Source organism: Dermochelys coriacea, chromosome 5 (assembly GCF_009764565.3).
Source record: "Dermochelys coriacea isolate rDerCor1 chromosome 5, rDerCor1.pri.v4, whole genome shotgun sequence".
NCBI lineage: Eukaryota > Metazoa > Chordata > Testudines > Dermochelyidae > Dermochelys > Dermochelys coriacea.
Window position 1 is genome coordinate 114,214,902 of NC_050072.1, and position 27,624 is coordinate 114,242,525.

Consider the following 27,624-nt stretch of genomic DNA (forward strand, 5'->3'; position numbering starts at 1 on the left):
AAACCAAAGCTAAGGGTTATATCCACATCAGTCTGTCAGCAAACTCATCTAATGTGCATTCCAAACCCCATGTAGCCATCAGTGGAGTGGAAAGAGGTTATCTGATATTTCACCCTTGTAATATTTTCATGCATTTTTGTGAATTAAACAGGGAGGTGCTATGTTTTGTCCATTTTATTATCATTTGAAGTTCTTATGTCGTACTGTGCACAAAATTTATTCAGCTATCATTGAGCTATCATTGTCTCATTCTAGAGAGTTCCAGGTAGTTGTAGATTCAAGGTAACACTATTTGCACAGAGACTGGACAGCAGTTGGTATTTGCAGAGTTCCCAGAATAAGCTGTGTAGTCTGCAGGCTAGCTCTGACTAAGCAGCATTCCTTTGGACAAGGATTTGATTCTTTGATTTGATAATTATTTTTATTATTTGTTCGGTGTGCTGTGTGCTATATTGAACAGATATTAGAACACAGGCTGCCCCAAGGAGTTTACAGTCTAAGGCCCCAATCCTGTAAAGATTTATGCATGTTCTTAACTTTCAGCACGAGTAGTCCCATTGAGAGAAAGAGAAACATAGAAAACAAAGCAACATTCTTTCTTTCCCAGCTATCTTGCTCCACCCCAACTATGATTGCTTTGTTAATCATTCCTAGTCTCTCACTGTAGTTTTGCATGCCAATGACTCCCTCCTCTTGCACCACAACAGGTTCCTAGTCATTCTCAACTGTTATATCTATCCCTCTCTGCCTTCTAGAGAGCAGCTGCATATCACAGAGTAAAGACAAAAAGGACGTAAGCTAGTCAGAACTTTACACTAGTGGTGTTAGACAAAAGGAGGCTCCTCAGATTGCTGTGGCAAGAGGGTCTGCTGGAAACTGCCTCTGTTGTGCCACGTGGCTCAGGACTCCCATTGCTTCTCTCACCTGCACTCTCCAATCCTAAAAGACATCCTTGTCTAACAATTCAGTGTAAAATACCCTTGCTTTTTTGTTTTTTCAGATATCACCCTTAGAGCGTGTCATACCTGGTTGCAAAGACCTTGAGTATATAGAGGAAGGAAAACAATGACTTGGAAATCCTAACCCTAGACCAGGGGTGGGCAAACTTTTTGGCCCGAGGGCCACATCGGGGTTGCTAAACTGTATGGAGGGCCGGGGTAGGGAAGGCTGTGCCTCTACAAACAGCCTGGCCCCCTCCCCCATCTGACCCCTCCCACTTCCCGTCCCTGACTTCCAACTCCCCCTGCTCCTTGTCACCTGACTGCCAAGATCCCATCCACACCTCCGCCCCGGACAGGTCCCCCGGGACTCCCATGCCTCTCCTACCTCCCCGTCCCCTGATTGCCCCCCCCAGATCCTTCTCCCTGTCCCTTGACTGACCCCCAGGACCCCCTGCCCCTTATGGACCCCCCCTTCCCCCCGCTCCCTTACCATGTCGCTCAGAGCAGCAGGAGCTTGCTGCCCGGCAGGAGCAGCGGACCAGAGCGCTGGCGGTGCTGCAGGGGAGGGGGGATAGCGGGAGAGGGACCGGGGCCTAGCCTCCCTGGCTGAGAGCTCAGGGGCCAGGCAGAACAGTCCTGTGGGCCATAGTTTGCCCACCTCTGCCCAAGACTTATTTTCCTGATAAGTCTTTTGCACTTGAAAAACATCAACTTGCAACACAGAAGCCCAAAGTGACTAACTAGACAACTTTCCAAAATGGGTGTGGTGCTGCTTGGTGGGAATTGCAGTGTGCAGGTATCTCTTTAAGGAAGGCTTAATTCAATACAGATACATGTAAACTATTTTGGGGAAAAATGGGAACCTTGGGAATTTTTTAAACCTTCCTTCTCAAATGGCTTCGCATGCCTTTGCTTGAGGTCTTCAGTTGGGAATAAAAATTGCTTTTGAGGCTGAGTAATGAGAAATACAAAGATTTGTACTGTAATATGCACAGTGCCAGTGACAGTCTGTTATAAATTATTTGCATAGTCATGGATCAGAATATAAATTAAACCCAGGTCATCACATTTGCTGCTATAAAAATGCATTTTGGATTTGACTTTGGATTTGAAAAACTCAGGTATTTGAATTGTAAAGTATTTAATTGTTGAATTTATTATTAGCAGAAGGTCTCTGGTTTTTATCACAATCTTTTTTTTAATCTAAAAATGTGAGCTATAATGGATTCAGAATTTTTATATGAAATACATTGTCAGCTAAAAGACCTTTATTGATAACTAGGGTTCAGATGGTTCTTTATCTTCCATGGTCAATTCTTATGCTTGTGAGGTAAACCTCATTCCTCTGTGGCTCGTATGAGCTATCAGTTACAGGAGAGATGGGGCAAACGTTTACTTTATTCACACAATAAAACTTTGATGTATTAACCAGAATCAGGCCACATTTAAAACAAAATAAAATCTAATGCTTCATTCCAGGAAGCATACATGTGGTTTTAAAACTGGCATGCTAGGAACAGCACAAAAGCACTGACAAATAATATTGGCATAGTGTACATTGCATATAAAACTGTAATATAAGTGAAGGGAGAATGGCTGATCAAAATGATAACAGTGGCAGAGTGTAAAACTTGCAGGCAACAGAAGTTGGTGGCCAGACACAATATTGTGGTCTCAAGCCAGCGGTCTGTCTTCACTGTCAGTAGGAGGGCCCTCTGGCTAGGGGAATAACCTCTGCTAATATTGTGGAATATTTGGATACAAGTAGTTCCAGTGACCTATCACAATGATGAAACGAAGTTTAAAATTACATTAGCTTTTTTTTTCTAATGACTAGCAGCAGGTGGGTCCAAATGGATTGGGAATTACTACATAAAACCTGAAACTCAAACCATAACTATTCGTTGTTCTCTAATTGGCTCACATTTGGTCTGCAAACAGACACTGTGCAGACAGTGATTTTTTGTTTTAGATTATTGTAAATTTTAAAATGCTATTCTGCAAAGAATGTAAAATATTTTACTTCAAGTATCTTCTTACAAGTCTCACATAATAGTATTACAGTTGTCATTCTTGTAGGTAATCTTTTAAAACTTGGAACAAGTAGTATACTGTGGTGTCTAATTTTGTGGGCATGTATCCCCTGTTGGTCCCTAGACGAGTGCTGCCACGAGATGAGAATGCTTTGTATGGAAGTTGCATAATAATACCATTGTACATTTATATAGCACTTTTCATCCCAAAAGATCCCAAGGCCTTTTACGGGCCAGATTGTTCGGTCTGGCTGAGCTGTGCAGAGTGCAAGGTCGAGGTGGCGCTAAGGGAGTGAAGCAAAGGTGGAACTAAACCACCACTGCGCCACCCAGTCCTGGTGCCATCTGCCTCCGGTCCAGTGCCTGGCATAAATTAGAGCAATCCTGAGGCTGCTCTCATTTATGCTGGCTGCTCATTGTGCCAAAGGGATATGGGGGTCACCATGACAAAGGAATATTTTAGCCATACTCCCTTTTCAGTTGCCAAGGGCCAGAAGGGGAGACTAGCTAGGAGCTGCTACAGCAGCTTCATGGAATGGTTCAAAGCAGGTTGACTGGACAAAACAGTCCATCCTATGCATCTACAACACTGGAATCACTTTCCCAGTGTGTTACTAATGCTTCTGGGGTTGAGTGTGGAAGCGAGGTAGTCATCTGGTGTATAGCAACTAATCTATTTTGCATTCTTAAATAAAATCAGTTCTCTCCATCTATTAACTAGTTTTGCACTCCCAAGTAAAATAATCCCTGAACTTTCATACTACATCAGTTAATCAATTCTGCCAACTCTGTCTTCCAAACATCAAAACCAATTCTGATATGTACACGCCACATAATCTCCCAGTTAGTAAATTCTGGGCTCTTTCCTAGTTAATGAATTCTACGCTCTCCTCTCCCCTCCAATTTCCCCTCTCGCTCCAGGGCTTTCTTCGGTCCTGCCCAGGTAAATGAATCTTCAGTCCCTATCCCTTTTTATAAAGGGACTGTGCTTCTTCCACTGGTGCTTTCCTGGATGTATGGGAGATTAGCGCCACTGGCTACCTGGCTCCACTTGCCCAGTTAAAATTTCTGCTTGCCCTGAGTGTTTGAATAGGTGGGATTTTTAAATGCTGTGCATAGGCAGTCTTGATAAGTGATACCTGAAGGGGGGAAGAAAGAATTTGGGTTTTGGGTTTAATAATTAGAAAATTTGGAAATGGAAATTGCTAAATTAAAATATAGCCATTTTTCTTTTTCATTCACAGGAAAGTAGTTAATAAATAACTTTCTGGACTACCTATATTGGTGGGGGGAAAGGCAGATATATGAATACAAACAAGCTTTTACAAAGAATGCGTGCCAGTAACTTAGAATATCTCTAGGGAAACTAAGCGGCTTTGGGGATAGCTATACTGGGTGTCTTCATAAATGTATATGGTAGTTTACAGTAGGTGAAGAATATAACCAGCAAAATGGTGTGTAGAGGTTCGGTGCCTTTATTCTAGGGGTGGGGAGATTTTTTCTTCGTTATGGCCAATCCCAAAAGCATGTGGCTTCCTTGATGTAGAGAACCATCTGGATTGACCTCTGGCAAGGTGCTTAAGGTGGTCCAGCTGTACATTCAGTTTATGTCCATGATTGATGATCTTATTGCACCAATGAAGCTTTTGGTGAACACGTGATCTCCGGATGTATAGTGACATTCTTTGGTATATGTAGATCAGAATTTGTTGGTCTTCCATTTTTATAAATATCTACATCCCAAGAAAGCTACTGAAACCAAAGCAGTGCTGACGGAGGCAGTTGCAGGGTTCAACTTTGAATATCCTCAAATCTGATCTTGTCCTGCCACTTGATATGGCGGAGCCAATGAAGTCAATGAGAATTGAAAATGTCATTTTGATGTTTTTGAATCTTCCTTCATACCCATGTTTCACTTCCATACAATAGTTTGTATATGTGTGATCCTATAGATCTGCAGCCTCATGGCAAATTTTGAAGGGCCCAAAGTGTGGCAGCCGATGCTGCTATCCAAGTATCCACATCTTTTGAGCATCTTCCCGTACTGTCTGTGATGCTATTCATATATTTGACAGTTGCCATCTGCTCACTGTCCTATCTGGATAGGTTAATACTGAGTTGTTTGCAATCTGGGACTGGATTCTGCTAAATGATAATGGTCAGGGACTTAGTTTTATTCAGATGAATAACCAGATCAATGCACACTGCTTCTTATCTGACCAGATCGGCCACCAGCCACTGTGATTTACCAAAATGAGCTAACAAGACAATGCTTCAGTGGCTTTAAGCAATTCAGAATAGAAAGCCATCTGATAGCTTGATTGTAATAAAAGATGTTGGTTGAATTGGACTAATTTTGGTCTATTAACTATCTGTCTTCAAAGTTTGCGGCACATTTTTGTTAGCAGAAGCCAGTGGTCAGTGTGAACTTCAGTACCAGTACCTCAGCATACTCATACTGTTGATCTCCAATGAGGACATGATCGACAACAGCCCTAGGGAAACCATTGGGGCTGTATCAGGTCTGCTTGTGAAGAGTGAGTCAGGCATCACCATGACATGTGGCAGACTCAAATTCCAGTGGTCACTACCCATTCCTGTTTTTCTGCCTAATACCAAACTTCCAAAGAGTATTTGCTCACGTGTCCTCCTTTCCTACGTGTGGATTGAAGTAACAGGGTCATATCTTTTTCTTAGTGTCATTACAGATTGACTGTAGTTGCTGGTTTTAAAAAATAAATTATCTATAGCCATGTCATTGGCCTTGGTGTTTGTGGGTCTACACACTGGGATGGAAGTAAGATGCCCACAGCTGGTATGGAATCAGATGCTGATAAGTTGCTCATTAATCTCTTGCCAACCCTGCACTGCTCATTGAGCATTAGGCAAAAACACAACCCATCAGCAACCTGGAGCAACCTGACACGCCAGCCTAGACAAAACATATGGTCCTTAACTTTCATTTCACCATGTCCTGGCCAGCGCACTTCAGATAAAGTGCAGATATCCATACTCCAGCTTTTCAACTGCTTGACAAGGGCGACAGCTTTAGTTGTTTTGGACGATGGTTGAACATTCCAGGCTCTGATCTTGCATTTGCCACCAAAACAAAGAATATCAGAATGGCCTTTTTGCAAGGTTCCATTAGTCATTTTCAACTCAGTGGCAGGGGGGCATAGATCAGCGTTCATATTGCACTCCCTGTCGATACCCGGCCCACGCCACAGAAACTAAAGATCCAACCAACAGACCAAATTTGGTGGTGATTCCTAGTCATGTGTCACCTGAGACATGTTGCGCATACACTAAGAAGAACCTCAGTGGGATATAAACCGTTGGTTGTTTTAGCTACAGGGAAAATTGACCAGATTGTCACAGATGGCTGGCTTCAGTATAAACTGATCACAGAGGGCAGGAGTAGGGAAAAGGCTTATCACAAAAAAAAATGGCTAAAGCACAGAAGTAGAATGTCCATGCATTCTCCTCTTCTCTTCTCAAAAACTCTGAAGAAGATAGAGGAAGTTGGCATACAGTGCATTAATTAGAGGCTATTCCCCAGTAAGAGAGGTATAAGAGCGGATTGTCCCTTTAAAAGCCAGAGGCCCAGGGCCAATCTGCTCTGTTCAGTTATCAGATCCAGCTGGGAAGAGGCTAGGTGTTTCCTCTAAAGAGCTAAAACAGCTCAGTTGAAGAGGGCTGCAGAAAGGAACTTCGGCTCCTGTGACCACCCCTGGAGCAAAGTGAAAGGCTCCTAAGTCCTAGCAGCCTGCACTAACAGCGCATTTTGTGTTACTTTGGAGTTTTGTTTTAGCTTCTCAGAATGGTGTCCAGGAAGAAGGGCCTGAAAGGCTCTGGAGAATGGCAATGAGTCCTTAATGGGCTGGGGAGACCAGCACCACACGCATGGTGGAGAGAGGAGGAAGGCGATTGGCCCCTGAGTGAGGTAGCAGCTAGTCTGAAGCCAGACCACCGAGGCAGTGTTTCATTAGTGCAGGGTGAAGCTGAATGCAGGTTAAGTTGAATAAGTGGAACTTTAATAAATTCTGAAGACTGCTCTGTCCAATTGGCTGCATTGCTTCCTGCCCACTCCTCACATTCTCTGTTGTCCTAGTGTTTCCTCAATAATCCACACCCCCACCCCCGGGAACATGGATCCTCTGACTCCAGTTCCACTGATCATGATACAGGTGGTGCTGCTATAGGAGGAGGCACGACAGTCTGAAAGTTATGAGGTGGGAATAGGAGACAAAAGCTCTAGTACACTAGGAACATTTTCCAACATTTTGCAACCATTACTAACACTCTTCAGCTCCGCTGATGTTAGCAACATTTAGATGACTACTATAGATAGGTGACGGGCTGCTGCTGCTGATCTTTCCATCATGTCGTTGTAATCGTGATCTGAACAGGTCTAAGTGAGCTTTGACAAGACTTAGGATTCAGTAGGGATAGTGATGGGTGTATAGGTAGAATTGAATGAAGAGATGCAGAATGGAGCAAAGTGGTGGGATACTTTTGACATAGCAGAGTTTGTGGAGGTGCTCAAATGCCATGGTGATGAATACAGTATAAAAAGCTAGCTAGCTGTAAGAAAAGATACAGGAGGAATTTTGTGCAGTCTGTTTTAGTATTCAAAATAATCAGTGGTTCTACTGCTGATGTAATTTCACTGCTTTGTGGTGCTGATGATTAGTGCAAAGCTAGAGATACTTCATGATTCAGGTCTAGTGGTGTGCTGCAAGATGGAAGAGGATCAGGGAGAGGATGTCTGAGTAGAATCCTGTCTTTATTGCTTGAATTTAGCTGCATAGACTTTACATCTCTTCCTTAGGTTTTGCATTTATTTTAACTCTACCTCATGAGAGTGACTGGGGCTCAAAAACAGGTCTTCCATTTCAATCTTGAAATACCTTTTGACACTGACACTACAGTATATATAATAAATTAATGAAGCACTGCAGAAATTTTCTTAGTAAAAATGATTGCAATAACCAGTTTTGTACACAACACCCCACTCTCTTTTCCACCTCTCTTTTCATAAAGCCTATGGATCATTTTTTTCTTTGCTTTTTCTGTTTTTTCTCCTATCCTAGTGCAGAAGCCTGAAAGCCTGTTTTATTGTTCAAGATGAGTGATTATATCTGATCAGTTTTTAGATATCTTACCAGCTGAAAAGTGTTGAGGTAATGTTCTGAAACATTCTGGAAGAAAGTCCAGAAATCTTTTTAAAAGGCCAAAGAATGAATATGGTGCATATATTATCACGCTGTCTTAAATCAAATCATTACTGAGCTGCACTTACACATGCTGTTCATGAACGACTTTATATAGTCCTTTTAATCGGATGAATTGTCTTGTTGTGCAAAACTGTTATTACATTGTGTGTGAAACCAACCATGCTGCAGGGGGAAAAAATTAAATCGTCTGACTGAGGTGTCACTTGTGAATAGTAACACAAGATCTATTACCATTATTAGGGGATTATGAGGCTCTAGAGGACATTCACTCTTTTATGGTTTTCAACTGCTGGAATGAAATATTTTAGTGGTAAATGACACCCTTCTGGGAAATTCATCTAACGATGCATTATCTCCTGTCTTTCGGTGGGGGAAAATGTGGTGGTGGAGGGGGGATGATGACAAAAAACAAAATATGTTCTTATTCATCTAGAAGCTATGTGTAAAAATCCAGTGAACTTGATGTGGCTGTCTGAAAAGTGTCTTAAGTAATACTCGATAGCACTATTCTAAATCTGCTGCTGCTAATACCAGAGAATGGCTTTAGGGGAATTGACATATTACAATACATTCTGTGGACAGAATCTTGGAGGGATGTTTGCTACAAGTTTATTAGGATGCTGAAGCACATGCAGTTTTATAGAGCATATGGACCAGATTCTCATAAGTGTTCAGAACCACAATGGGCCCAAATATTAAAAAGCCCCACTCAGGTGGGCACCCAAATGAAGTGACCAGATTTCCAAGAGTGTACAGCATTCAGCAGCTCTCACTGTTCTCGCTGGAAACTGCTCCGCGCTGAACTCTTTTGAAAACTGGCCATTTAATTTAGATGCCTACATGGGAAATGTTGGAGTGTGAACTCTGGAAAAGCTAGTCCTATGAATCCAGTGTTGTAAACTTTTGAAGTAAAACCTAGAAAACTCATTGCAATTCCATTTGCTTTTTGTTTGCAGTGATGAGATCTTACTCTCGCTGATACTGTATGATTAAGATAGATGAATTCTCCCATGCAATCTGTATTTAGGTTAAGAAAGTGAGGCATGAATGAAGAGCCATTGATACGGGTCAGTGTTATACAACCAGGTTGTTAAATTGAGAATTGGATGTTTTTAATTGTGGATCATAATCCTTGTAAAGTGTTGTTTTGTTTGGGTATAGGTTTTTTTATTGTGCTAATCTCAGGAGAATTTTATTAGCAGCTGTAGCAGAGGAGCTGTTTGGGAAAAAAATCCATTAAAAAATTCAGATAGGGAGAAAGGAAAGGGGGAATGATGGATTCTGTTTTCCCCCCACTCCCTCCAGTCAATCAAAGCATCTGCTTTTAAAGAGACTAATTGTTTTGTAGCTTAAAAATAAATCATCAAATTGCAGAGGATGTGTGAATTTGCATATAAATCCTGTTGGTTTGGGGAATAGCAGCTTTTGCTACAGTTAGATCTTTGTGTAGCATATTAGAGGTTCTGTTGGGATGCTTGAACGTCTTTTTCAAACAGAATAATTAAAACAAACCCAAAATAAACAAACAAAACAAAACGCTGGAAACCCTTGTTGGGTTGCTAATGAGAGGCTTGACCCAACTGCTCCATCTTTGGGGATGATGAGGGATGTAAAATGCACTGTTGCTAGGCAACACATTTGTTGCCTTCTGAGCATGATCATATGCACTAAGAGCTAATGAATCTTCATGTTGGCTTTTTGAAACTGTTCAACAACTGATGAAGAGTTAATATTTATTTATCTTTGACGGTTACCCAGACCATTCTCGTTTATCCATTAAATTAGGGGAGAGGGGTTATGATACTAAAGCATTTTGTTTTTCTAAACTCTCAATGTATAGTGAAGTTGTTTTTTAACTGTAAAAAGTTCAAAAGGAAATACCAATAGAGGATTGTGTAACTGATAGCTATATAATACTAGCAAGTGCTTAATGTTTCTCATAGAGCTTTAGACAATATTTCAACAGTTACTAACAAAAAAAATCATTTACTGTGCGGGATCATAATTGTTACAGAACACCATGCAGTCTTCTCGAAATTCAGACCACACAGAAAATGAGCTGATATTGAACACATCAGATAATGAGGTAATACAGACCCTCGATCTCAAAGTCAGCTTCTCCTGACCACTGCAGAGTGAGGATGGGACTGAGGAAATGTCCATTCTGAATTTCCTTTTTTCAGTTTTTCATAGCTTTCCCAAACAAATTCCTTTGTGGCTGAAATTGTCCAGGCCTGGTGTCATCCCAAAGATTTATTTTCACAAACACTTTCTGTGGCACGCCTGCAGAGTCAATGGATGAAATCCTGGCCCCGTTAAAGTCAAAGGGAGTTTTGCCCCTAATGTCAGTGAAGGCAGGATTTCCCTCTCAGCTCTGCAGGACTGCAATTTTTATCAAATCAAGGAGCTTTTAAGCTCTGTTGTCACAGCTATTTGATCTTGTAAACTCTCAAGGCCACGGGACTCAGGATCTTTCTCTCTAATTTTTTTCTTCTTTATATAACAGGAAAATTAAATGCAAAAAAGTCTAGTTTTGATGAAATTTTCTGGTTACAAAATTAAACTGTCAAAAGCCAAAGCATTCCAAAAGGTTAACACTGGAAATGTAACTCATCCACATTGCTTATGTATATAATGTCCCTTCTTCCTCATTTCCTTGCTACATGTAATCTTTAGATTATCACATATGTGAAAAGGAAAGGATATGTGTTGTGACCCAATTAATAATGTGGAAGCTGTCTAATTTCTGGAGTAACTTATCTTTTCATAGCTTGTTTTTTCTTATAATTGAGGTAGTAATACATTTTCTGCTTTTAACTGATCATAAAGTTAAAACATTTTAAGACCAAAAAGAAACGAAGGGGTGGAGGAGAGGCATGATTGGCTTAAAGAAAGCTGCATTTCCATGCAGTGATATACACTAGCCATTAATTTCACCTAAGAGGGCCAAAACTATGAAAAAATCATTGTTAGAAACCCAGACAAACTTTTTGACTTCGAAGAATTTTTCAGTCCCCCCTCCAAAAAAAAAAAAAAAAAAAAAAGGGTATGTAGATTGTCTGATCACTAGAAGTGAATATCTTATTATTATTGCCTAGAAAACAGGATCTATAAGTGTAAGGTGATAAGAGATAAACGGTCCTATTAGAGTAAGGCTTAGTTTATAAATTTAATTTTTCATAGAATCATAGAAATGTAGAACTGGAAGGGACCCCAAGAGTTCATCTAATTCAACCCCCTGCACTGAAATGGGACCAAGTATACTTAGTATACCATGACAGGTGTGTGTTGAACCTTTTGTTAAAAAACCTGCAATAACAGGGATTCCACAACCTCTGTTGGAAACATAGTTCAGTGCTTAGCTAGACTTAGAAAGTTTTTCCTAATATCTAACTTAAATCTCCCATGCTGCAGATTAAGGCCATTATTTCTTGTCTTACCTTCCATGGACATGGGGAACAATTGATCACTGTCATCTATGTAACAGCCCTTAATATATTTGAGGACTTATCAGGTCTCCTCTGCTCCCTCAGTCTTCCTTTCTCAAGACTAAACATGCCCAGTTTTTTAAACCTTTCCTCACAGGTCAGGTTTTCTTTGATCATTTTTGTAGTTCTCCTCTGGACTCTCTCCAGTTTGTTCAAATCTTTTGTAAGTGTGTTGCCCAAAACTGGACACACTGTTTCAGCTGAGGCCTCACCAGTCCAAGTAGAGTGGGAGAGTTATCTCCCATGTCTTGCTTATGACAGTCTTGTAAAACAAAAAAACCAACCCCCCCCCCCCCCAAAAAATACCAGACAGAATCATATTAGCCTTTTTTGCAACTACATCACTTTGTCTCATATTTAATTTGTTGATCCATTATAAACCTCAGATCCTTTTCAGCTATACTACTGCCTAGTCAAGTATTCCCCATTTTATATATGTGCATTTGATTTTTCGTTCTTACGTGTAGTGCTTTGCATTTGCCTTTCTTGAATTTCATCTTGACAATTTCAGACCAATTCTCCAATTTGTCAGGGTTGTTTTGAGTTCTAATTCTGTTCTCCAAAATCCTAGCAACTCCTCTGACCTTAGTGTCTTGATAATTGAATAAGCACGTTGTTTACTCTATTATCCAGGTTAATGAAAATATTGAATAGTATCAGACCAAGAACAGACTTCTGTGTGACCCCATTAGATATGTCCTCCCAATTTGACAGCAAACCATTGATAAATACTCTGAGTATGGTTTTTCAACCAATTATGTGATCTTGGAACTGTTAACAATTATTTTCGACAACTCATGGAGGATGGTGAAATCCAGAGGACTGAAGAAGGTTCAGGTTTTCTTGTTTTCACACTCCTAATTTATTCTTACCTTAAGTTTTGTATTAATAAACTCTGAAAGCTGTTTGGCTAAGAGAGAACCCTTTATCCAGATAAGTAAAATTTTAGTTCTCAATTTTTTGCCAGTAAAAAGACTATTTTAAGAAATGCTGAGAAAATGAATGAATGGAAGTGTGAGTGATGTAAGAAATAATAATGATCTTAGTAGGTCATTGATCACATCCAAAATTTGTCGTGGTTTAGAGGAATTGTTCCGTCTGTACCCCCACAGAGAAGTGGGGCCAAAACTGCACCCATGGAGTGCTTTTGTTGTTCACATGATCTTCACATTTTTGGAGTACGTGTGTTGCAGTTTGGTGAGATATATTGTTACAAGTCTGCCAGTAAGAGAGAGAGAGGATTTGCTAGGCTGGCCAAAGGTCAAGCTTGTTCACTCTCAATCTGGATTGGACTGTGAAACTTGTGATCCCCTGATTTTCTCAGAAGGCTTATAGGAGTGAACTGGATTACAACCTTAAAGATTCAGATAAATATGGAAGAAGGTGCAATTCTTCCAAGGCACCACAATATCAAGAAGAGCTTCTGCCTTTCCTTCCCCTAGGAAGGAGGAGACCAAGACTACAATAGAGGCATCCTGTTCTCAAAGTAACCTTTTTTTTTTTTTTTTTTTGGTAATCTATCAGGGATGCCTGATTTCCCCCCCCCCCCCAACACTGTGTGTGTGTGTGTGAGAGAGAGAGAGAGGGTGGGTGGGTGTGCTTGTGAGTGTTGAACATGCATGTGCTATTTCTTAAAGTTTTGAGTAAATACTATCCTAAATCAGTTTGTCACCATGGGTTATAAAGGAATGTTTCCAGAAACTACTCTGTCCTAGAAAGGGATGTTACATGTGATTAGTCACTCTGTATCGCAGTTACTAGTTACATTGGGGAGTGAGGGGAAGTTAATCCTAGATGTCACCTCGTAATAGCGACCTTGAAGGAGTTTAAGTACTGCTTTATAAGGCTGAGAAGTAGACTTTGCCTCCTTAGGTCTTCAGGTTTAATATGTATAGGAAATGATTACATGTTATGTTAATGTCAAAATTTAAATCTTGATTGGGGTCATCCAGTGATTTAGTCAGTTGCTGATTTTATTCCATATTGTCAGCTTGATTTGTTAACTCAATTCAGTTGTGGTTTTGATTTTATAGTTGTACTGTTTTATCCTTAGTTAGTTAGTAAGATATGTAAATAGATAGTTTTTAGCTAGAATATTAATTGATTTTAAGTGTGTCTTTTCATTAATTTGTAATAAAACCAATAAAAATCATACAGCTGGGTTTTTTTTTCAGAATTACAACAAGGGTCACAAAACTCTTCCCAAGGTCCTGGGTTATTTAGCTGCCTAGGACCTATTTAGCTCTATTCCTAAATTAGTACCTATGTCTCTCACAGCGACCATATTTTCATAATAAAAAATTGGGACACTTGCAGCAACATGTTATAAGGTTGTGAACTAATCATATAAAAAGACAAAAGTGCACTTAAAAATTATATATGTATATATGTAAGTGCTGGTGTTACTGCCTCCAGTTTCTGACTCACCGGTGGCTCATGCATATTTCTTCATTTTGAACAAAAGAACAGCTTTGATAATGTCTGCTCATTTGACTTTTCTCTCCAAATTTTGTTCATTACACTGAACAGTTGTTCCATGGGACTTTTTATTCCTGCTATACATGGAGCAAGTTCTGATCACTACAATATGATGCCTTGAACAAACATTTTGTAATTTCAAAACCAACATCAGGGTGTTTCATGATGATTTGAGAAGCCAGGACTATATTGGTAAAGTTGGGATTTATAGTCCCCTTATATAAGAAATAATGAACATTTCATGTATGAATTAGAAGTGAAATAAATTTGTTAGATGCCTTAGTTTTGCAGATTAAGACCATCAAGTGTTCATCAGATTCCATTTATGACTCTTCTGGGCAGCTGCACTCTTCCAGATCAGTGCAGCTAACTAGGCCTAGGTCAAAGTTTTCTGAGTACTGGAGACGGAGCATTTTTGATTAAGGACTCAACTTTTGGAATGAATATCAAATGAAACCAAAGCCTTGCTGTTTATGGAGTGCACTACAAGGCTCATTGATTTTTCAAAGCCTTTCATCTATAACTGTTAGGGACTGGGATGTGTGCGTTTGTGCCTAATGCTTGATGTGGGAGTCAGGCCTAGTACTCCCAGCAGATGTCAGGAACCCCCACTCAGAAGCCAAATGCCAAAGCCAAGGGTCAAAAGTCAGGAATTTCAACTGGGTTACCTGGAGTGAGACAAGGCAGGAACACAGGGTGGGACCAATGCTGGGAACGAGCAGGTGCAGGAGCTATCACAGCAGTGGGCAAATGCTTTGAGCAGCCAGTGTTCTGCTGCTGATTTTAAGAGAAGAGCTGCTAATCCCCTCAACCAGTCAGGTGTCTTGGCCAATCAAGAGGCTCAAATGGGGCCCAACAGCACTTGTTAGACTGCCTGGGGTTAAGCTAGCAGATACGCAGGCTAGAAGTTAGTCCTTACTTCTGACAATAACATAACGGGGTCATTAATATAGGGAGGGGAGGAAAAAAACCCTAGAAGAACACCTGAGAAAGGCAAAGACCTGAATCCACTTTGAAGTCTGCCACGGAGAGGAGTTTGCAGATCTAAATTACCTGTTCATAACCCAGATGCTACGGTGATAAGCACGATAGTAATAACTTAGATAAATAAATTGTTGCATTGAAATGTTTTAAAAAGCATTAAACATTTCTATTGATTTTTTTTAATTGCTTGTTTTATAAATCCTCTGTTTTGGGCTTCATCATTGTCACAAGAATTCCCAAAGTGATGTAGCCTCCTTGCAGATTGTGCACCACCGAGGTCAATCTCTAGTTAGATCTTCAAGGGGGTCTAGCTGGATATTTAAGCTTTTGGTGACTACATGATCGCCAGCCATCTAGCAGCAAACATGTTTCACATTTCATTGGTCTTCCATCCTAATATATGTCTATACCAGGAACACCACTGAAACTGAACCAGTGATGATGGAGGCAGTTGTTGGGTTATGTTTCAATTATTCTCATTTCTGATCTTCTCCTGCCATTTGATATGGAGCAGCTGATGAAGACAAGAATCAAAAATGTTATTGTGGTGCACTTCAGTTTTCCTCAACACTCATGTTTCACTGACTTACAGTAGAGTTGGTATAACTGTGTGATTCTATAGATCCACAGCTTTGTAGCAAGCTTATTGTCACGATATCCCCTCTGAAGCTGCTGAAGGGCCCAAAACGCAACAACTGCTGCTATACAAGTGTCCATATCTTTCAGGCATCCTCCAACCTGTGATGCTACCACATTATTTGACAGTTGCCATCTGCTCGGTGTCCCATCCAGTCAGATTAATACTGAGTTGGTTGTAATCTGGAGCTGGAGGCTGCTTGGTGGCAGGGACTTAGTTTTATCTGGATTGTAATGGACTCTTGCTCTCCCGCTCAGAGGGAGGCCACTCATTCAGGTTTTCTTCGGGCTTGTCTGGCCAAAGCACGAAGCTGCGGAACAGTCTAGGGCCCTTGTCTCCACACCAGCTATAGGGGGCTGGCTTCGGCCAGGCGGGGCTCTGGCCGCCAGCAAGACAATCACAGTCTATGGAGCTGGTGCAGGCCTGGGTCTGAGGAGGCTCAGACTGCCAGCAAACAAACAGTCTCAAGGCTGGCTTTAGCCTGGGTGGGGCTCAGGCAGCCAGCAAAGCAACAGTCTATAAGGGAGCTGGTAGGGGAGGCTCTTTCTTCAGAGCGGGAGCTTCCCTGTATACTGCAGGGAGTCGGCCACCCCGGGGTAGGGTGGCAGGAGGATGCGGGCCCACCTTACTCCACCATGTCCCAGACCAGGGCCCTGGCAGAGGCAGGATTGGCTGCTCCTGTGTCAGTGGGGATACAGCCGCAACATGCCAATTGAGCCACACCTGGCTCCGCAACCGGCTGCTCCATGGCTGCCCTGGGCCACTTCCTGCCTCTCTGGGGTTTGGTACCTCTCACTTCCAGGGCTCCTTGGGTTCCTTTTGGTACACCGCGGTCACTCCACATCACTTCTGTGGCTATGGGACAGCCGAGTGTAGGTTCCCCTCCTGGGCATGGCAGTACAGCAGGAATGTCCTCCTCTGGGGATTCTGCCCCAACTGTGCTACATGGCCTTCCTATTATACTTCTGGCCCTGCCCCAGCACTTCCGGCGAGGGGGATAGGGCAGGCTAGGCCCTGCCCACCAAGGGGAGTGTAGTGGGCCCTCCCTCTCCCGCTCGGAGGGAGGCCACTCTGCCTCAGTACATGGATTAATAACCAGACTAACGTGCTGTTCTTGCCCAGTCAGATCAGCCACAGTGATTCACCAGCTGAGATAACAAGCCATCTAACAATATCTCTTAATGTATCCACCCCTCTAATTTTGTATATGTAGTAGGTCCTATATTTGTTTTAAAGGGTTGCGGCCAGGAAGTTGTAAACTAATTCATTACCACATTCTTATTCTATTTTGCAATTATTTAGTAGGTTCATCTGTGTCTTAAAATTTAAAAGGAAAATTTAATATTTAAACGTTGGGGTAAAAATTAACCTAAAGTACCAGATTTTCAAGATATAGCCCATACAGAGTCTTGTTTACAGAAGAAATTATCATGCACGTTAAATGGGAGGATGTGAAAATGGGGCCTAAAGAATTAGTTTGTCCCAAATCAACACAATTCAAGCTTGATATCTGCCCGACTTCCTCCCTACACCTGTTCCTTTTTCCTTTCTGGTTTCATTTTTCTCTGCCATCCTCTTCATAGATTAAAATATTTTTTTTATTAAAAACACAATTCCTACAAAAATGAAGAGCTCTCCAATTTCTTTATTAATTCTACAGAAGATTGAAAGCACAGAACAAGGAGCAAGGAAAAAAGGACACTTTTTCAAATTGACATAGCAAGCAGAAAGAGAACCGTGTACTATGAACTCGCATTAAAAATGCCCCTTTGGGTGAAATTCTACTCTAACGTGTATTTTCTTAAATTTTCAGACTCCTTTATAGTTTCTGCTACATGATAGCATCACAAACCCTTTGTTACATTCACAGCAGAGCTATTGTTATCTCTTAACTTATCTAAGAGTTGCTTTCTTTATTGGTGGTGGGTCATCTTCTTGAAAAGTAGGGGGAGAGAAATAATAGTAAAAACTTTGTGAGAGAAAAATCTTAACAAAAGGGACTATTTTTGCTAAGGGATTCCAAATAACTAATTTGAAAGCCTACAAGAGATGTTTTTGAATTTAAATTAATTTTATAAATATTAAGTCTAGGCCCCCAGATGAAAAATTTGGAGCTGGCTTTAAAATTCTTTAAAAATTGCAAAAGTACGGATCTGTGGCTTGGTTTGATCCATTATAAAGATAGTGGCAATTTGCAAAACAAATTGCTGGATTTTTGGTTTGGGACCATCTCTGATAATACATAGAAATTTGCAACCTGAAGATTATAAAATCCCAGCGCACACTAGAGAATCTTTCTCCCATTACAAGATCAGTGGCTTTTATTTGCTGGGACGGATCTTTTGTATGCTGGGGGATTTCATCATGTTGTGGAACACTGTGGGATGTAGATAGGTACGAGGAGAAAACTACTGCAGTATTCTGCAGTCATAGTACAAAACACTACATCTTGAATGTATAAAGGGTTGGCCAAACCATACTGAATTTTTTTCAGAGAGGTTTGGGATCTGTTTGATTTACTACTACTTTGAGAGATTTAGGGTTAGGGCTGCTCTGTCCTTTATCTGAGCCTATTTACCCATTGCTAATAAGTATAGGTTTTGTTTTCAGGTTATCCTCATGTTTCCGGCCAACAAAATTGTCCAATCTTGGGATCATTGAAAAAGTTCTGAGGTTACAGTAATTTAAGGTAAAAGAGAAAATTTGGAACAGTGATCCACTCAAGAAGCAAATACTAAGACCGAAATGGAGAACTCTGTGTACTCCAGTGACCGTATAATGAAAATAATTGCTTAAAATCCAAAAGACTTGGAAATAATCAAGTCTGCATATTACAAAATACTGAATTTCCTAATGTGCCTTATTGCTCTAGGAGAATGATGGGATCTCCTGATGCAGGTTGTTTCACGAAAGGCTAACTCCTGTGGTTAAATATAAGACAGTTTTTTATGGAAACCAGTATCTGAAGGAAAGGGGAACTGAGGGTTAAGTAACATTCCTTTTTCTTCATTAAGAAAAGGAGTACTTGTGGCACCTTAGAGACTAACACATTTATTTGAGCATAAGCTTTCGTGAGCTACAGCTCACTTCATCGGATGCATCTCTAAGGTGCCACAAGTACTCCTTTTCTTTTTGCGAATACAGACTAACACGGCTGCTACTCTGAAACCTTTTTCTTCATTGTCACTTTGTGAGGGCAATACTTAGAAGAATGCTACCAGACATTTAAAAATGCAGTAAATCATGTTGTAAACTCATACATGCTGAGAGTTGTGGTACAGGGTCATGAGAATTCTGGTAGAATGACAGAATCAAATTTCAGTTTTTTCTTCACTGACATGGTATGTGGATTTTTCTGATTATCTATCTTCTGTTTTTGTCAATGGAAGTTAGGAATGAAAATTTCAAACTAAAATCAATTTGTTATTCAAGCTAGATAGAGAGAAATTGAGAACTTTTCTATGGGTTCCACTAGATCTGTGCACTCAAGAGGTTGAAGCCATTTTATTGTAAGCAAACAATGAGAAGCCTTTAAATCTTTACTTGTGCCCAACAAGACTGAAAATTTATGTTAATTGTTATGGAAGCAATGAAATATAAACTGGTGACCCTGAGCTTGCTAATTTTAATTTAAATAAATTGCTAACCGTACCTCCGTATTTTCAGTATTCCATATACTTCTATGTTCTGAATATGAAGAATATTTTAAATACTCTAAGGCCTCAGCAAGTTTTCAAGATTGACCTGTGTGAAGTGTTGTACTATGTGGTATAACAAAGGTTGTGCTTTCAACTAAGCTTTGCTTCTGGAAGTGTAGCTGAGGAGAATACACAGTGTAGCTGGTGTAGCTGAGGAGCATTCTTGTCCAATGGTTAGATCATGAGACTGGGAATTGAAACTTGGCTTTAGTTCTTGCTACTTTCTTGCCATGTGACCGTGAGCATATAATTTAACTTCTCAGTGATTTTCCCCATCCGTAAAATGAGGCTTATCTACTACTTATTAACTCATCAACCTGTGTAAGTCTTTTTAAGATCTATGGATGAAAATGGCTGTGTAAGGGTTGCTTGTGATTCTTATTGTTTTTATTAGCCTAACATTTATTGCCAATAGTTTGATTTTTCCCCATTAAGTCAGCCGAGGGTACAGGACTTGTAGGTTCCAAGAGGGCAACTAAGAAAAGCTCTAAATGAATCCTATGAAGAGTCAGTTTTTTAATTCCACTCCCCTTATTTTAATGCAAGAAGAGCGTTGGGGTGCATGTTCACTCGGATTTATTTTTGGTCTTTACATAGGCTGTTAACCATGTCATAACAATTGGCTTCTTTAATACCAGTGGTGTGTTTGTATGTATTACATGTTTTCCATTTATTTTAGGTCCCAAATCTAATCCCAGTTCTGATGTTTAAGTTGGGAAGGCCACTGGAGCCTTTTTTGTACCGGGATATTTTATATACTTTGCCTTCTCTGGGTGTACACAAGGTCAGTATGAATAGAAATCATACTTCATCCAAAAATGATTTTTAATAAAGGGAATATTGTATTAGTAAGTAACTAGTTACATTGAATGAGTGAATGTAGACATGGATATGCACAACTTGCTTAAAATTATAAGTGATTTGTGAGCTTCTGCATAACTCGTTACTTAATATTTATGATGGGAATATGACGACTAATTTTAAGGGATGAATTATGTATTGTGCTTTAACTATCTATATATCTCATGAAAATGTTCTTTAGGATCATTATGCACCAAAACCTGTTAGAAAATGACTCTCCATTTCTTTTTGATGCTGCCGTGGCCTTTGAGATATTTGACACAAGTGAAGCATCTCCTTGTTCCTGGATATTAAAATAACAAATGCTTGTGGTGAAAAATCTCTTTCAGGTCTGCATCACTCAGATTCTACGTGTGATACAGGTGCTGGGGAGCACGCCAAAGCTTAGACCTATTACTTTACGCCTGATGACATCCTTATGGGAGAAACAGGTTAGAAAAAATTGTGCAGTCTGTACTGTTTTGGAGATCATCCATACCAATAAAGGGTTCTTTCACTGTCTGCCTTATAAGTTTGGGTGCTTAATGCCATGCTGCTATGGCTCAGAGCCTTGACACCAGTAGCCAGCCTGTAAACATAAAGGTCTCACTCTGGCTTCCTCCAGCCTAGTTATTCCTTGCAGGATGACCTCAACAGCCCTTCTGATCCCAAGTCTCCCTAAGTTTATCTACCCCTAGTTCTTAACTACCAGACACTTGGACTTTTCCCCTCTAGTTTATCACCCCCGAAGGTGTGAAACCTTCCTCAGTTATCCATTCACTTTGGTACATACACAACACACAGTTTGCATAATAGAGATCTGCTTGGGGTAAAAATAAACAAAAGGTTAATTTAATATAAAAATCACAGACTCAAAGATGAAATAGCAAGGTAAACAAACACATAAATTATATAGAAAATAAACATAAAGATGCAACTTCAAGATTGCACTTCTATATTAGATAAATTCCCCTTTCTAATAAGTGTTACCTATTGCCTTTTAACAGCTTCTCAGCAGGCCCCTGTCATAGAGGGGATCCAGCACTCAAAGGACTGCACCTCGTGTAAATGCTGGCCTTCAGTTTCTGGAGGCCAAACCTCCGACACAAGCCTGCTTTAAAAAGACCTATTGTTTTCTCTCTTGTTCGTCAGAGTGGGGGAAACTGCTTCCTTTCATACTTTTCCAAGGCTGGGGTTTTCTTTCAGTTTCAGTGTCTTTCCATTAATTTTAATGGTCTATCATTTGCCTTTTTCTGGGTTGTATAATGCTTGGTGCTTGGAGCTAATCTTGTCTGGCTGGGGAGGCAGCCCCTCCCTGTCTGTTGTGAAGAGGAGCTGAATGTTGCAGCACAAATTATGAGCATAGTTTTTTATCTACACAACTACATAAATTCATTACTACAGTTTATATGTATATTTCATAATGACCATCATGTTCAGAACATTACAAGCTTTCATAAAAGACCGTATCTCACACATTTTATTATCAATAACATTGCATCCAACCAGTTGATTCTATTGTTTATTCTTTGGGGGTTCAACACCCCCCTCCTCATTGGGATGTTGTCACATTTCGGGGTACAATCCACACCAGTGAGGGGTTGTCACTGCCTGCTCTTCAACCTGGGGTGCCACACAATGCTTTCCTGGTGTAGCTCCAAGCCTGGGCCGCTCACAAACAGCCTACCAGCATGGGTCACACCCTGAGTATCTGTGTATAGCTACAGCTTTGGTCTAGCAACTCTTACTCCAGCAGCCTGTCGGCAACACACCAGCCAAAATCTGCCTTCCACCAGCCTGGGTTACTACTTCCAGGGTGACTACAACATACTCCCAGTCCCGAATTTTCGCAAAAACGTGTTCGGCTCTGTCCAGCTCCCTTCTGGGTAGCTCAGATATTATAGGTTCATTGCCCTTGTAAAGGGTCAATATTTGACAGTCCTGCTACATTAAATGGTGTTACCAAGCAGTTTAGTTTAAACACAACACTGGATTAGTTTATATTAAAAAAACCATATTTATTTAATGACAAACAGAGAGATTTTAAATGAGCACAAGTATAATGTATTAAAGTCAGAAATGGTTACAAGAGAAATAAAGGTAAAATGCTTTTTGGTTGCTAAAACTTAACAAGCTAGACTTGGTTCAAGGTAAAATCCTTACCACAGGTTCTCAGCAACATTGCTGATCAAGTTCTCAGGTCAGGAGCTCCCCCAGACTCAAAGGGCTGGTTCTTTTGTCCACTTAGGTGAAAGAGGGCGAGATAGAGGGAGAAATTGGGAAAGATGCCTCACTTGGATGGGCCACTCACCCCTTGAAATGGATTATTCTGAGGCTTACGCCTCAAAGCAAGTTTATTCAAACAGTAAAGAAGGCATCATGGAGTCTGGTGGTGAAATTGGCTCCATGCTCTTTTTTTCTCCACTATGCTGAAATGCAGATTTGCCTTGTCTCCTGCCACTTACCCCTCTTGTTGTCTCAAAGACCCAGTTACTACTTGTGTAAATTGAGGTAAACACACATTCCTTTATTTAGGATCGACATTCTTAACAACTTTTGCCTAGTCAGGGCTGTGTGGTTTGAATACAGGGGAAACATTATCATATGGGGGAATTCAGAGTTTTACATATAATGTTGCTACATACATTTCATCATGATATTATTGATGAGCAAGTTACTAGTTTTCAGATGATACCTCACAAGGCATATTTGCAGAAAGATTATTGCAGTGTTGGGTAGGGTGTGGATACAGGGGTGCTTTCGGTCACAGGTGTCTGGATCCCGCTTGTCACACAGTCTCTCAAAGATAAACTACAGTGGATAACGTTTTACATGCTTTCCCATGGTAGGGAAAGTACATCATTTTGAATGATTGATTATACTAGTGTCTGATATTAGCTGTGGAAAGCAAATTGTGTCAGTGATTCATTTATTAATTCTGATGTATTGAACAGCATCTACAGTTGGTCTTTCATGGAGCCTATTATGCATCTCATAGAGTCTTGGAATGAAATTATGAAAATTATTTATGAAAGATGTCTTTATACTACTTTATTCTGATGCTTTCAATGCATTATGCAGTGAGTGATAAGTCATTTCTATTTGGTTGCATGTTAATAGATTACTTTTTAGTTTATGGGGGAAAATGTATAGATTCTGTGCAAAGAAGCCACTTAAATCACAGCACAGTATTCTTCTCCACTGATGAACCAAAATGCAATGTGATTTGCAATATAAATGTTCCTTTAGAAGCTGTGTAAAGGCTTTAGCAGCATCAAATCATGTCACCAACTTTTAGAAACTTAATTATATATTTTAAAGATCAAATGTTTTTTTCTAGGATCGGGTTTACCCAGAACTGCAGAGGTTCATGGCAATGTCCGATATGCCCTCTTTGTCCATTGGGAAGGATACTCTGTGGGAAAAGGTGATAGCTAAAGCTGCTTCCATCAGAGATATATGCAGGCAGAGGTAAGAATGAGTGTTCGTTATCCAACTTAGAGAAGGTGCAGGGTGTTTAAAGGAAAGCTGTGCTGGTCACTTCTCATGAGCCTGTTATCTTAATTGTGGGGGTTTTTGATGGGAGCCGAAATAAATACACATTGTCTTAGGCAATACTTCAGAAGCTAGTAAGTATAATGTGTATACATGTATTTTTAATATGAACAGAATGGGACTATATGATGGCCTGATAGGAAGCACATATAAATAAAACACAGTGCTTCCTATCAGGGTTTACAAAGGAATTCTGTTTTTTCAGGCCTTTCTGTGACAGAGTTTAATTGAGACATCCCATTTGTACAAAATTTACTTGGTGTCCACAGAAGAGCCAGAATCATACCACCTGGATTCAGCTGTGTGTTTTGTCCACCATTAATATGCTGATATAGAACCACTGTTTGAATGTTGTATTAGATATGGAAATGAATGAGCCATGCAGCTAGCTGACACCCCAGCTGTCCTCTTGGACATCAGGGGTTATGTCTACACTGCATATTAAAGCCAGGCTCCATCTCAGGTTTGACCCCAACCTCCCCTTCCATCCACACACAAATCAGTCTGACTGCTGAACTTCCTCTGAGGACCATCACTTCTGCATTTCCTGATTGAGTAGACAAAATTATAATCCTAACATTATATTAATGTAAGTTTTTGTATTTAATTTATTTTTTCTAAAGAAAAAAACCCTCTGATCTAATTTCACTGTATACTTTAATGTCTGCATAATCAGTGCTATAAATGGGAGTTATGTACTGAAGAGTGACTGTATTAAAAAGGCTCCTTCTTATTCATTCCTACTCCATATGTAAATTTTGAGACATAGCTGCTTACTTTACTGACTGAAAAAAGTTTTTACTACTTTTAATTCTTGGTTGCACTGAAGAGCCAGCACATCTTTGGAGGGTGAGATGGATTTTATTTTGGCTCATGCATTGTCAATTAAATAATGAACTAAATTCTGATTGTAGAATCTTTAGCTTGGTGTTTCATCATAAGCCAGAGTGATCCCATTTTTACTGTCAGGTTCCAGGTTTTGATGGCAGGGCTGACAGTTTTTAATTTGTAAATTGAGACCATTTGATGTAGAGTTATTGAGATACAAACATAAAACCTCCACAATGCCATTTTTATAAAGTCACATTTCAGAGCAGAACCACTTTCTCTGGTCAATTCTTAAACCATATGAAATTCAGTCTACACATTTAAAGTAGCAGAGAAAGGCATAACAAGAACTGATGACTGGAAACTAAAGCCAGACAAATTCAGATTAGAAATAAGGCACGCGTTTTTAACAGGGAGGAAGATTAACCATTGGAACAAACTACCAAGTGAATTGGTAGGTTCTCTTGTCTCTTGATGTTTTCAGTCCAAGACCAGATGCCTTTCTGGAAAATATGCTTTAGTCAAACACAAGTTATTGGGCTCAGAACAGGGGTAACTGGGGGTATGTCTACCTGAGCACAGACCCAGGGTGGGCTTGGACTCAGGTGGCTAGCCTATGCCACTGCTGCGTTAACCATGGTGCTATTTTTAGTGTGCCAGCTCAAGCTGACCTAGTGCACATCTGTCTACCTGCGATGGGAATCACACCTCTCAGCTGCAGTGTGGACGTACCCTGGGTGAAATTCTGTGGCCTGTGTTATGCTGGAGATCAGACTAGATGAGCTAATGGCTTGTGTCCTTAAAATCCATGAACATTAGTGTTATATATTTACATTATTCCATAGTCCTAAAAATATTGCCTTTAAACCTAAAGTAGTTTTTCCCTTGTTCATGCAAAACTAGTTTTTTCAGTTGCTTGTAAGTGTTGTGCGGTCTTTACTGCCACTTCCACTTACCTACCTGGAGACTAGTCTTCAGTGAAGACCACATACCTGGGATGATTCATACCTCTTGTGACATTCAGTACTGTCTGAGTTATGAAGGCACAGAAAAAAACCTTACTCTTTTTAGAGTAGAAAAATGTGTGATTTATTTTGATCATGGTTTATTTTAGCTAAAAGAATTTTTTTGGGTAAGTTACGAGCATCTGAAACCTGGGTTATAAAAGAAGTCTCAATGTAACTGTAACATTTGCTGCCAAATGAACGCTATAATTAGAGTTGAAAGTTTAAATGGGATTTGTGATAGCACAGTGGAAATGATTTAGAGGCTATAGAAAGAAAACTTAGAAAGCCTAAACATGCTGTACTTACATCATCCAGTTAGATGATTTATTTATCCAAGTTGCTTAAAGAAATAGTCATTACGTGTTAAATAGGAAGCAGTCCTGTGTAGAAGAATATGTGCTTGGAAATTTTTCTCTACATGTCAAGAAGCTTTGAGGGGTGGAACTGAATTTTTTAAAGTACTCTGCCTTCATGTAATATTGTTTTCCACTAGGCCATATCAACATGGAGCTGATATGTTGGCTGCAATTTCCCAGATATTGAATGAATGCACAAAACCTGATCAAGCCACACCTTCTGCTTTAGTGTTACAAGGTCTTCATGCACTTTGCCAAGCTGAGGTAAGGTTAATTTGGACTGTCCTTTTTTTGAGTACTGCTCTGCATTGCACGTTTCCATTTTCTAGCAGTCATTGCTGTAGAATAGTACCATGTTTCCTTCTGTTAAATTAAACTTTTATCTTTTCCTATTTATTAATTATTCACTGGGAAATTTAATCTGAGTGTTTCCCTGATCAGTTGCTGTGATATCCCTCCAACACGGGGCCAGGAATTTTAAGTCACTTCACAGCTCTTTTGTCTATCAACAGGCAGATGTTGCCTCAAAGATTTTTCCTTCACATTTTAGATGTGGCTTGGTGCATAGTCCTAATTGGCTAAGAAGTGCACACATCCTATTATTTTTGTTACCCTGTGTCCCTAAACCAGCTCCCTTTGACTGTCTCATGCACTTATGTCTTTCATTATGTTACTCACTTGTTATGACTGTAAGCTCTTTTGGACTGAGACTGTCAGTTCCTATGTGCTTGTACTAAGTCTAGCACAGTGGAACCCTGATCTGGTTGAAGATTCTAAGCACTACCACAATATGTACATGTTAAATAATAATGTCAGCAGCATGCAGTTTAATTAATAAACACCTTTATAAAACAACAGACCCCAAGCTGCTGCTAAGAGCCAATATCTGGTTAAAGAGAAAATGATCACTGAGTTTTCTTTTAAAGTGGGGTATCACCCTTTTTGACTCTCTCAATGCGTTTTCAACATTAGGCTCAATTACTTTTTAAACAAGCTTGCCTCTTACTAGCATTTTTAGATTGTATTTTCTCTCTTATGATTTGGAGGCGGGGGCTATGAATACTGCTAGGCCATGCAGGATAGAGTCTCAAAACAATGCCCAAGCTGCGACTCTGTCTGTGAGATGTGTTCCCCCCGCCCCATATAGGCTGTCCCAAAGAGCTGCTTTGGGAAGCAGGAAGCACTCCTGATGTTATGCCACTGGTGAGAGATGGTAGGCCAAGGTACCACCAGGTACTTGAAAGTGAGCGCCTTATTTTCCTGGAAGGAAATAAGCATTGTGTGGCACACTAAAATCTTCCTCTCACCGCTGTTCTAATTTTGCTTCAAGTCCTGACACTTAGGTTATGTCTACACTACCACTTACATTGGAAGAAATTATGTCACTGAGGTGTGAATAAGTCACCCCCCCCACCCTCCCGAGTGACATAAGTTACACTGACCTAAGCACCGGTGTGGATAGTGCTATGTTGACGGGAGAGCTTCTCCTGCTGACATAGCTGCTGCTGCTCATTGGGGGTGGGTTAATTAAGTTGGCAGCAG

General features: G+C 40.2%; 1 protein-coding gene across 4 annotated transcripts in view; it reads left to right on the forward strand.

Moving 5' to 3' along the window:
• Positions 1-27,624, forward strand: part of FOCAD (focadhesin) — a 198,662-nt gene that overhangs the window by 63,859 nt on the left and 107,179 nt on the right. For all 4 annotated transcript variants that reach the window (XM_038401155.2, XM_038401156.2, XM_043514362.1 and 1 more), the window contains 4 exons: positions 20,176-20,280; positions 20,687-20,788; positions 23,677-23,807; positions 26,220-26,346. In XM_038401155.2, the coding sequence (XP_038257083.1) occupies positions 20,176-20,280; positions 20,687-20,788; positions 23,677-23,807; positions 26,220-26,346 (465 nt within the window). The remainder of the gene's footprint in view (positions 1-20,175; positions 20,281-20,686; positions 20,789-23,676; positions 23,808-26,219; positions 26,347-27,624) is intronic.